A 9,708-nucleotide genomic window follows, 5' to 3' on the forward strand; every position below is an offset into this window, starting at 1 on the left:
ATAAGCTGAACAAATCAATACATAAAACTAGTTGAATGTCAATTCCAGCTTGTTCTAAAATGTTTTGATTTTATTTACATGTGTACTTTTTACTCTAGGAATGTTGTCATATATTCTGCAAATGTTAAATTATTTACAGTATTTCTTGTGATCCACAATTATAGTGTTGAACATCCCTCTACTATTGGGTGAGTAAAACAAAACCACAAAAACTTCAGACCAAACCATCAGAAAGTAATCAGATTTGGGTGACAGAAATTCATTGTTTATTAGTAGAAATGATGATGATGCTTCATTTTGGAAACACTTATTTGAAGATAGAAAATATTTACAATGCCAAATATATCAAGTTACAATCCACAGTTTTCTCATCACTTGGTGGTAGCATTGCCATGTGGTGGCGGATGCTGTTGAGGCTGCTGCTGCTCAGCGAGCGCCTGCTGCAGACGCATGCGTTTCCTGGAGTAGTGCTGCCAGTGCAGCAGCTGCTGTTCATCGATGAATTTGGCACACTGAGCATTGACCAGCTCCTTCCTGAAGTGCTCGTACTGCAGCAGCTCCAGCATGTGCAGACAGTGAGGGTACCTGTGGAGAAGAGGAGGTGATGGAAAAATGAGAAACACCAACACATTCAAACTAGTTTCTTCAGTAAATGAATCCACTGGAAAGAGCCAGTGATCTACTGTCGGTCTGTGATGATGTGTGCTGATGACATGTCTACCAGCAACATACTTGAGGTACTTGGCATATTCAGGCTCCTTCCAATACAACAAGTACTTGAGGTAGTTAATAAAGGTTTTCTCTCGAAAGACACCTCTCTGGGCCAAAACTGCATACAGAAAACAAAGACAATTTTAGGAAGTCACCTTCGACTGAGACAAAATAAACACTACATTGTTGACGCAGGATAAATTACATCTGTGTTTTTAAGTTAAGACTTACAGCATAAATGTTATTGTTGTCAACATGTGTGCTAGGATTGTATTTAAATGGGACTCTATACGAAGAAGCCTAATTAAGAAATAGACTGTAAAAACAGTTACTTACAGTTTAGGTAGTTGGGGTTGGCCAGACATTGTACGAACTCCAGTTCTGTCTGAAAACGATTCCTCGCCTGCTCCTCTGGAGCAGAGGAGAAAGAAAACAAGTGTTTGATAAATGACCTGCCAAATATTTAAACTTTCATTGACTGTAAACTTTCTCATCCTATAGTCAAACTAGAAACTTTGAAGCGTCTTCGTTACATTTGACAAGGCTTACAGAAATGCCTTAAGTAGCCCTGATCCAAAAGCATTAATGAAATGTCCCACTAAATGTGTTCTTTTTCCTGGAAATAATCAGTTGAGGGCGCTTATCATAAACTCGATTAAAACAGAAAGATTATGTGTACCGTTAAGTATCTTGTGTGAATTATATCGCTTACTTTTAGTGGAACGCTACTATGCTAAAAGGCTAACAACACATCAAATACTATGATTCAAACCTGTTTCCATGACGCGGAGAGATACGGTTCTGAAAAATGCAACAAATTCCAGAGGATTTTATTAGGTAATTATTTATTATTTAACAATCGATAACTACGTATCCCTCAAAAAATTAAAAATGCGATTATTTGCTGTGAAACAGAAGTCTTTTGTTTTTTTATTTTGTTTGCGGCATTCTCCTTACGTCATTTGGCGTCATTTTACGGTAGCTGCATTTACTACTTTAACCGCTAGAGTGAAGTATTTGACAAGAAGCTGAACATGTTTTAAACCTTCACTTGCACTTTAACCCCAACCTGCACTTTAAATTTTTATGGAAATAGTTATTTGATTATCATATTGTCATTTGCCACAATAGCGAACTTAAACTTGCGAATTAAATTCAACAGTTATCAATTTATGAGTATGACATAATTATCAACTTATGTCACATATTTAATTTTAATGTAATTAATATTGATTGATGTCAAATATGACAAAGAGATGTGTAAAAAACGATTAGACGTATGTCCAATGTGTACACAGACTTTCACATTTAACCACACATTTATTTAAATAGAAACATGAAATGATGAGAGAAATAAGACAGCTTAATGGCATTTGCAAATAAAAAAACCTCAAATACATTTTTCAATGAAGATTCCTATTTTCTAAGCCTACAATTTGGAATCAGACTGTATTTCTGCAATTTTACATGTGATTAAAATTGTGGTTTTCATTTATACATATCTGATTACACTTACGTTTATAAAAGACAAATTCGGGCTACTGTGCTTTGAGGTAATAGGAGCAGGTGAACACTTGATGGAAAGATCTTGTTACCATCAGGAGAAGATAAGTTTTAAAAGGACCTTCCTGTTTACTTATCAATACGACTGCCAATACAAATGAGTTCAGAGTTTCCTGTGTTAACTGAAATTCCCCTGCAGCACATTCTGCATAACCAAATAGATTTGGTTGTAGACTGTAGACTTGTAGATTAGATTACAGTCTATTCTTCTCATCTTCAAAGATTAACCCTTGAACAGGCCAGTTATCTATTAAAAACGGCCCACATGTTCCAGTGTCATCAAAAAGTGACAGTGGATTTGCTTATTTGAAACAATAGCGTCAGAAAATATACAGTTTGTGTATTTTAAATAAAAAATGACACTAAAGACATCTATTCTGTGACGTACACTGTGCCCTCACATATTTTCCTCACATGTTCTTGTTCTTTTTAAAGCTCAGTATTATTTGAGGCCCACCTTCATTGGACGTTCTGCAGTTTAAGCTACCATTAAAGCTCAGTAATGAGTTTACAGTTACAAGCCAGGTGGTTCTGTACTTTTCAAGTCTTCTGAGACTCAGACGCAGCACAGGTGACTCATGAAACCAGTTGTTGGTACATCTACACAGGTGCTGTAGCATTGGCCCAGGATGGAAAAGAGTCCAAATCAAACATCACGCGACCCCAGCTGTTAATGGCCAGAGTGATGCAGCCAATGCCGATAATGTTCATTACAACTCCTGTTTTAGCCTGTGAAGGGTGAGCAAGAGGGTTATCATGGCTTAAGGGTGACTATTGTTATCCTGCACTTACAGGAGCAAAGGCTCACCATGTCTGACACTTTGAGGTAGCCGTAGGAGAAGACAATGGCATTGGGGGGTGTGGCCACAGGCAGCATGAAGGCGAAGGATGCGCTGAGCGTGCAGGGGATCATCACATACAGAGGGTTCAGGCAGATAGACCGAGACTGGATCAGGACACAGAAGAACACCTTTCAGTTAATGTCTGGTATTAACGACAGAAAGAAAACCGTGCCAGCAAACCCGGCACATGAGTGTCTGGAAATACCAATGAGGCCAGTATGGGCAAAAACAGAGTTGCCGTGGCAACATTGCTGGCACACTCAGTGAAAGTGGCGATGAGGAGGCAGAGGATGATGGCAATGGCCCAAGGAGGAACAGAGTGAAGTGGTGTCATCTGATCGCCCAGCCAGCGGGACAGACCAGATGCCTGTTGAGAGAATGAAAGTGTTCTGCTGGGACCATGAGTAGAACATGGTCTCAAACATGGTCACACACACACACACACACACACACACACACACACACACACACACACACACACACACACACACACACACACACACACACACACACACCTCGCTCCCTTTAGCCAAAGCAAAGCCTCCTCCAAGTAACAGGACAATGTTCCACGGCATCTTCTTCTGCGTCACTTGCCAGGTGAGCAGAGGAGGGGCGGGGCCCTTTGACGACTGCGTCTCTGATTGGACAACAAACATTTTAAATCACTACACCACGAAGCCCCATACAGCTGGTGTTTAGTGGCAACGTTTACCACATGTTCACTGTGTGTAAACTGGCGTGTGCATGTGTTACCTGTGTCAGAGCTTCTCCAGAAACACAGGAAATAGGGCGGCTCAGAGGGGAAAATGAATAGCAGAATTGCCACAAACAAAGACACGCTGGCATCAGTGACAAACCTGCAGAGGACAACACAGACAGGAAAACAGAAAATCCTTCACAAAATCACCAGGGCAACTTTCATCTCTTTGATATTTGACAGATTTATGTTGTCGGTAGGCTGTTATTGATCCGTCCTTTGCATGAGGAAATACTCAGTTTGTGAATGAAGATTTCATCACAAACTGTAGAGACACGCAACAGCAGCTGGCTGATCTCCACATCCACCAATTCAGCTGGTTTCTGACCTTTTAAGATTAAGATTAAGATGTACTTTATTCATCCCCGTAGGGAAATTGAATTGTAGTCGCAACCTATACAAAGTATAGAAACAGAATAAATAAATACAAATAAGATTAGAACGTTATAAGCATATATACAGCATATATTATAAGCATATATATATATATAATATATACATATTATAAGCATTATAAGCATATATACGTAAATATAGAATAAAATAGAAATAAAATTACAACATAAACATTAAAACAATTATTGTTATTGAATGGTTTGGACCTGAGCTGATGCATAAGACCGGTAAAGAGAGCTCAGCTCTGACAGAGAGGAATGAGTTATACAGTTTGATGGCGGACAGCAGGAAGGACTTCCTGTACCGTTCCTTAGAGCAGCGAGGCTGCAGGAGTCTGTTGCTGAAGTTGCTTCTCAGTTTGTCCACTGTGTTATGGGGGGGTGGGAGAGATTTTCCATGATTGTAGGAGTCCGATGAGAAAATCTGTTTTTTTCCAGGGAAGATTTTGTCCTCAGCAAGAGTAGTATTGACATTAACTTAAGCACGTTTAAATGAAACATTTCTCAACTGAAACTTTGAGTTGTTGTAAATGAACATTTGTTAATTTGCTGCTGAGACAGGAGGTTCAGAAACTTCCTGTCCTCATTCATCAGTCATTTCTTCATCAGTGAGTGAGTTTGTCCAGCTGCAGAATTATTGTCATCGCAAATTGAAGTGTTGAAACTTTGGTTTGCACAAACCTGCTCAAGGTGACCCTTTACCTTCATTCACAACCAGGTCAGGACAACCAGCTGCGAGCGCCGTCGTTTCCTGACGGATAAACAAACGTTCGTCACGAGTATCGCTCAGGGACAACTGTCCCCCGTGAGCCATGGGAAAGCAGAGAACTTTGACAGAAACGGACCTTCAGGCCCGAGGCTGAGGTCCACCCTTTTCTCGGAAGTGACAACCTGCGTCAATGGGGTGTCACAATAAAACACCACAACAGCGAAGAGGAAAAAAACAGTTCCCGACGAGTTCAGTGGATCATGAGAAGGTTATGAATGGCTGTCCTTGGACCAATCAACAGGTTCATCAGAAACAACCCTGTCCTGCTGACCCCAGAACAGTTTGTCCTTCTGAGCTCAGGTTACATATTTTTACATAAAAAGATAAATCTTTATTTTGCATTGTGTTCGGAACCACAGCTCTTTACCAAACCAATCTGGTTTAATGGGACCAGTCCTGACTGTGGAAGGAATGAAAGGAAAACCAGATCCACCATCAAAATTCTCTTTGCTGCATTTTTAGCATTTGTAGCTTTAGCTACGTTCCTACATATATAGGAATATACTAGAAGTGTTTCACAAAAGGTTTTCCAGGTTAATTTACAGCCAGTGACTGACTGGAAACCCTCAGATCGTAACTCAAAAGTTCTCTGTTTGTTCTTCATGTCAAGTTATGTGTGTTCAAGGTCTGACTTTGGGTTCATTTGGCTCTCTGACTGAAATCTTCAATATCCAGCCAGGAGAGGAATTAACTTATGTCTACAATCATAAGCTCCCCTTTTTACAATTTTCTGATTTTTTAAGAAAAACTCTTTCTAATTCTTTAGTTTTATAGTCTCCAGAAATATTTCTGATACTGAAAACAAATATGAAATGGCTCCTTGCAACTATGAAATACACACTTATGCAGTTTTATAGGTATTTGGTACTTTTGGACTCACTCTGCTTTGGCGTTAAAGATGTGGGTGGCCCAGCCGTCCATGAAACGTGGGTCTCGTGTGAACCACAGCACCACCATGAGGATGAAGAGGGCCAGGACGTTCATCTCAGCATAACTCATGGGTCCCAAACTCAGATGCTCTTCCCGGATCACCTTGTATGCCAGTTGCTCCCTCTCTGACTGTGTTGTCCCGCAGGCCCATGTCTTCCGCAGGCTAAAAAATAATTTCATGAAAACCTTTATAATCTACCAATTTACCAGATTCTAAATCAAATCTGTTATGATGAGAATGTAAGGACGAGGACTCACTTGGAGCCGATGTACAGGAACTGCAGCCAGAACCAGGCCAGGGTCAATGTCAGCACCATGGTAGGAAATGCAAATGCAAACCACGATGCAAAGTTTATCACGTCATCATTCTGTGGGAAGAGCCTGCAGAGAACAAGACCAATAAAAACCATCAGGTTAAAGATGAAAAAGAAATACTGCAGTTAGTGGATGATACATTTAAATGACTTCTTGATACTTACTGGTTCATCTGACCGACCAGAATCAAGTTGGGTCCAGTACCAGTCAGAGTCGCAATGCCTCCAATGCTTGCAGAATAGCACACACACAGCAGGAAACCTTTACTCATCCTCTTCCTCGCTTCCTCTTCATCACTCAGACCTTCCTGCTCTGTGTTCTCCACAGTCACCACCACTGCGACACACAATCGCTTCAAATTGGACCATTTTATGATGACGTCTTAACCCAAACTGTGAAAGAGCGCCTCACCGGGTCGAACGCTGTCATTCTCTGGTGGAGGTCTGTTCTCTCCAAGGAAGTTGTTCTCCTCTGAGTTGGCCATTTTCTCTGAGGTGCTGTGTCTTCTGATTGACTCTGGGAGTTCAGAAAGTGGTGTCAGACAGAGTAAAAGATTGAAAAATAATAAAATGTGCTCAAATACTGAGCTGGTCTCGTACCACTCTCCACAATGTCTGGGGAAACACTTGACAGGTTGTTGTTGCTTAATTCAGCCTGCAAAGAGACACTCTTTCTCTGCTTCATGGTGGAGGGTTCAGGGTGTGTGTTAGAGCTGAGTTGCTCCAGGATGGCTTGGACGATGGGCACCATCATGGCCGTGGTAGCCGTGTTGCTGATCCACATGGACAAGAAAGCCGTCACTGTCATGAACCCCAGCATCAACCTGAGAAATGGAGGACGATCAGCAAAACATTCGGATTAAATTAGGATGAGGCTGGAGGCTTTAAAGCACAACGGGTGGAGACTCACAGGGCGGGTCGGACTCCGACCAGCAGCAACACTCTGAGCGCTATGCGTTTGTGGAGGTTCCAGTGCTCCACAGCCACGGCCACCATCAGTCCGCCTACAAACAGCATGTTTGTGTCCTTCAGGTACTGCATACACACCTGGTCACCACAAAAAGATGTCTTTGCTGTCTGACATGAAGCACAGCATGGCTGACAAATTGTCATTGTTTTTGCAGTAAGTGTGTGTGTGTGTGTGTGTGTGTGTGTGTGTGGGTGTGTGTGTGCGTGTGTGTGTGTGTGTGTGTGTGTGTGTATATGTTTGTGTTTAGTCTCACATCTTTGGACTGCATGATCCCGAGGACAGGAAACAGGACGGTCGGCAGCAGTGCCGTCACCGCCAGCGGTAGCACCTCAGTGCACCAGTACACCGCCATGAGGGCGATGACATAAGCACAGGCTGCCTCCTGCACACACACATACACAGACGTTTAGACTAAAGTTGAATCTGTTGACAAAAGCCCGGCTATATAACTGACCGAATCTTTCCTTTCACCATCAAACTGTGAAATCAGACGCTGTTTTTTCAGGAGGAGCTACAGACTCCTGCTGGGATCTCATGATGGTAAACTACCATCTGCTCAAACTGTTTTCCTTCACCCGCACGACTCCAGAATCCCGCTCAAAGTTCTCACACATTTGTGTCAGAAGGTTAGGTAACAGTCATGCACACGGTCATCACAGATATCTAAGCCTTCTAAACTATTGAAATACCACCAGAGAACCTTCATGATAAAGCAGTAGTTCTGCAATTAAGTGTCCAAATGTGTTCTGGATCAGAGATGTTTCTTTTCACAGGGAGCTGATGACACTGTTCAAACACTGACTCTATTTCACGTAAAACACTAGGACACACAGGCCGATGTGCACGTGCACGTGCACCAGCATGTCTGTCTGTCGGTATCTGGGAAAAGGACAAAAACTACAAACTTTGCTTCCAACTTTTATTTTAAAATAACATCAATTCTTTTGGACCAAATCAAATCTGATTTTTAAGACAGTGATTCAGTAACGAAGAGCAATGATTAACTAAACGTCAGCTACTGGAGCACAACGGGCTCTTTCATTTGCTGGTGCAAAAAATTACTCAAAACATTAAAAGTCACATTTAGATTTATACATTTAATATTTTCATTTCCATCTCTGACAAAAAGCATAACTAATAAAGATTTTTGTCAGCAGGTATGAAAGCATGCAGCATTTCTGCACAACTCTAGCACTTCCAGTTCAGGACGACTGGGAGGTTCTGGTTTCTCACTGTTGAACTTTTAAACCACATTTGTCAATCAGTGACACTTGTGATCACAACCTGAGGGGCTGCACAGAGAACCAGAACCAGTTTAACCAGTGACCCAGTCGATAAACAAGTGTGAAATGTACTGGAAAATGTTGAGCGTAAAATGTTAAATGTAACTTTAGTTACATTTAAACTGGTTACTCAAAATGGGAACAGTTCAGTAAAATGATGAGTGATTTACTCCTCAGTGGAATCAACACATTTAATCTAAACAGTTTCATTCACTTTAAACTGCCAACTTTCTTGGTTATTGATCAGCAGCAAACTGGTTGTTTAAAGTGCCTGAAGCTCTTCTAGGTTAGTTGTTAGGTTGATGGTTTGTTCCCAGTATACTGGAACTGTTAACTGGGCTCACCGTGGTGCTGACAGCGAGTGGTAGCAGGATGAACGGGCTGCAGAAGAGGATGATGGCTCCTTTCAGGGTCCAGACTCGCTGCAACAGTTTCACCCTCACAGGAAGAACCGACATGATAATGATGACGATGGTGGTGGTGATGATGACAATGATGATGGTGGTGATGATATGACCAGGAGACGTCTCGGATGCTTATCCCTCCTGTCACTGCTCACACTGTTACATCATTTCTCTCTCTCTCTCTCTCTCTCTCCCTCCCTCTCATCTACAAATTCACAGTGAATTTCACAGGCAAAATAAATATTAACTTTAACAACACACACACACACGCACACACACAGACACACACACACACCTACAATTTAGACTTTACTGAGTCTTTTAAGAAATTAGCAAATAGGGCTTATTAAAATAAAAAAATAGTTTTTGTCAATTCATTTGCTGGTTCAATTGAACAAAGGAAGTGCTCTGAGACTGCAGTTTATTGTGTTGAGCTCCTAAGAATCTGTCTCCAGGGGTCTTCAAGTTTGTAGTTGATTTAAAACAGTGTTTTTCTTTTGGGTCAAACTTTTGTCAAACTCAGTTTTTGATGAAACTTGTTTGAAAAATTTACAGAACGAGCTTTCAGACGTTTGTCTGACATCCTTTAGCTCATTTTCAAAATTGTTGAACTCTGAACTTTTCTAGTTCCGCTCAGAATTTCTTTTTCGTGTTATATTTCTACAAACTTTAACGGTTATTCTGAAGCAATACTTGCAGAACGTAGTTCAGTGCTGTTTTAAAATTTCACATGTTAAAAACCATCAGCAGTGGAGTAATTTAAATCAAGG

General features: G+C 41.2%; 2 protein-coding genes across 2 annotated transcripts; both read right to left on the reverse strand.

The window, feature by feature from the left end:
* Positions 1-243: 243 nt before the first annotated feature.
* Positions 244-1,693, reverse strand: med31 (mediator complex subunit 31). The gene is made up of 4 exons (XM_003975912.3): positions 1,484-1,693; positions 1,048-1,122; positions 733-829; positions 244-585 (listed from the first exon to the last, which is right to left on the reverse strand). Exons 1-4 carry the CDS (start codon positions 1,491-1,493, stop codon positions 372-374), a joined length of 396 nt encoding a protein of 131 aa, XP_003975961.1. The 5' UTR covers positions 1,494-1,693; the 3' UTR covers positions 244-371.
* A 302-nt stretch (positions 1,694-1,995) lies between these two features.
* On the reverse strand, positions 1,996-9,094 carry slc13a5a (solute carrier family 13 member 5a). Its single transcript, XM_011616775.2, has 13 exons — positions 8,879-9,094; positions 7,505-7,633; positions 7,192-7,328; positions 6,882-7,105; positions 6,694-6,798; positions 6,447-6,618; positions 6,226-6,348; positions 5,918-6,130; positions 3,870-3,973; positions 3,632-3,753; positions 3,322-3,483; positions 3,083-3,220; positions 1,996-3,003 (listed from the first exon to the last, which is right to left on the reverse strand). Exons 1-13 carry the CDS (start codon positions 8,990-8,992, stop codon positions 2,875-2,877), a joined length of 1,872 nt encoding a protein of 623 aa, XP_011615077.1. The 5' UTR covers positions 8,993-9,094; the 3' UTR covers positions 1,996-2,874.
* Between the last annotated feature and the right edge of the window lie 614 nt (positions 9,095-9,708).

This window comes from Takifugu rubripes, chromosome 15, assembly GCF_901000725.2.
Source record: "Takifugu rubripes chromosome 15, fTakRub1.2, whole genome shotgun sequence".
Taxonomy (NCBI): domain Eukaryota; kingdom Metazoa; phylum Chordata; class Actinopteri; order Tetraodontiformes; family Tetraodontidae; genus Takifugu; species Takifugu rubripes.

Bases quoted from the DNA above. Each gene is read 5' to 3' on its own strand.
- slc13a5a (XM_011616775.2), bottom strand. From the start codon at position 8,992: ATGTCGGTTCTTCCTGTGAGGGTGAAACTGTTGCAGCGAGTCTGGACC. The intron at 7,634-8,878 runs GTGAGCCCAGTT...GTGTGTGTGCAG, and splicing joins CACTCGCTGTCAGCACCACG to GAGGCAGCCTGTGCTTATGT. The intron at 6,619-6,693 runs GTGAGGCGCTCT...TGTGTGTCGCAG, and splicing joins GAATGACAGCGTTCGACCCG to TGGTGGTGACTGTGGAGAAC.
- med31 (XM_003975912.3), bottom strand. The intron at 830-1,047 runs GTAAGTAACTGT...TTCTGTATGCAG, and splicing joins CAACCCCAACTACCTAAACT to TTTTGGCCCAGAGAGGTGTC. The intron at 586-732 runs GTATGTTGCTGG...TCTTCTCCACAG, and splicing joins GAATATGCCAAGTACCTCAA to GTACCCTCACTGTCTGCACA.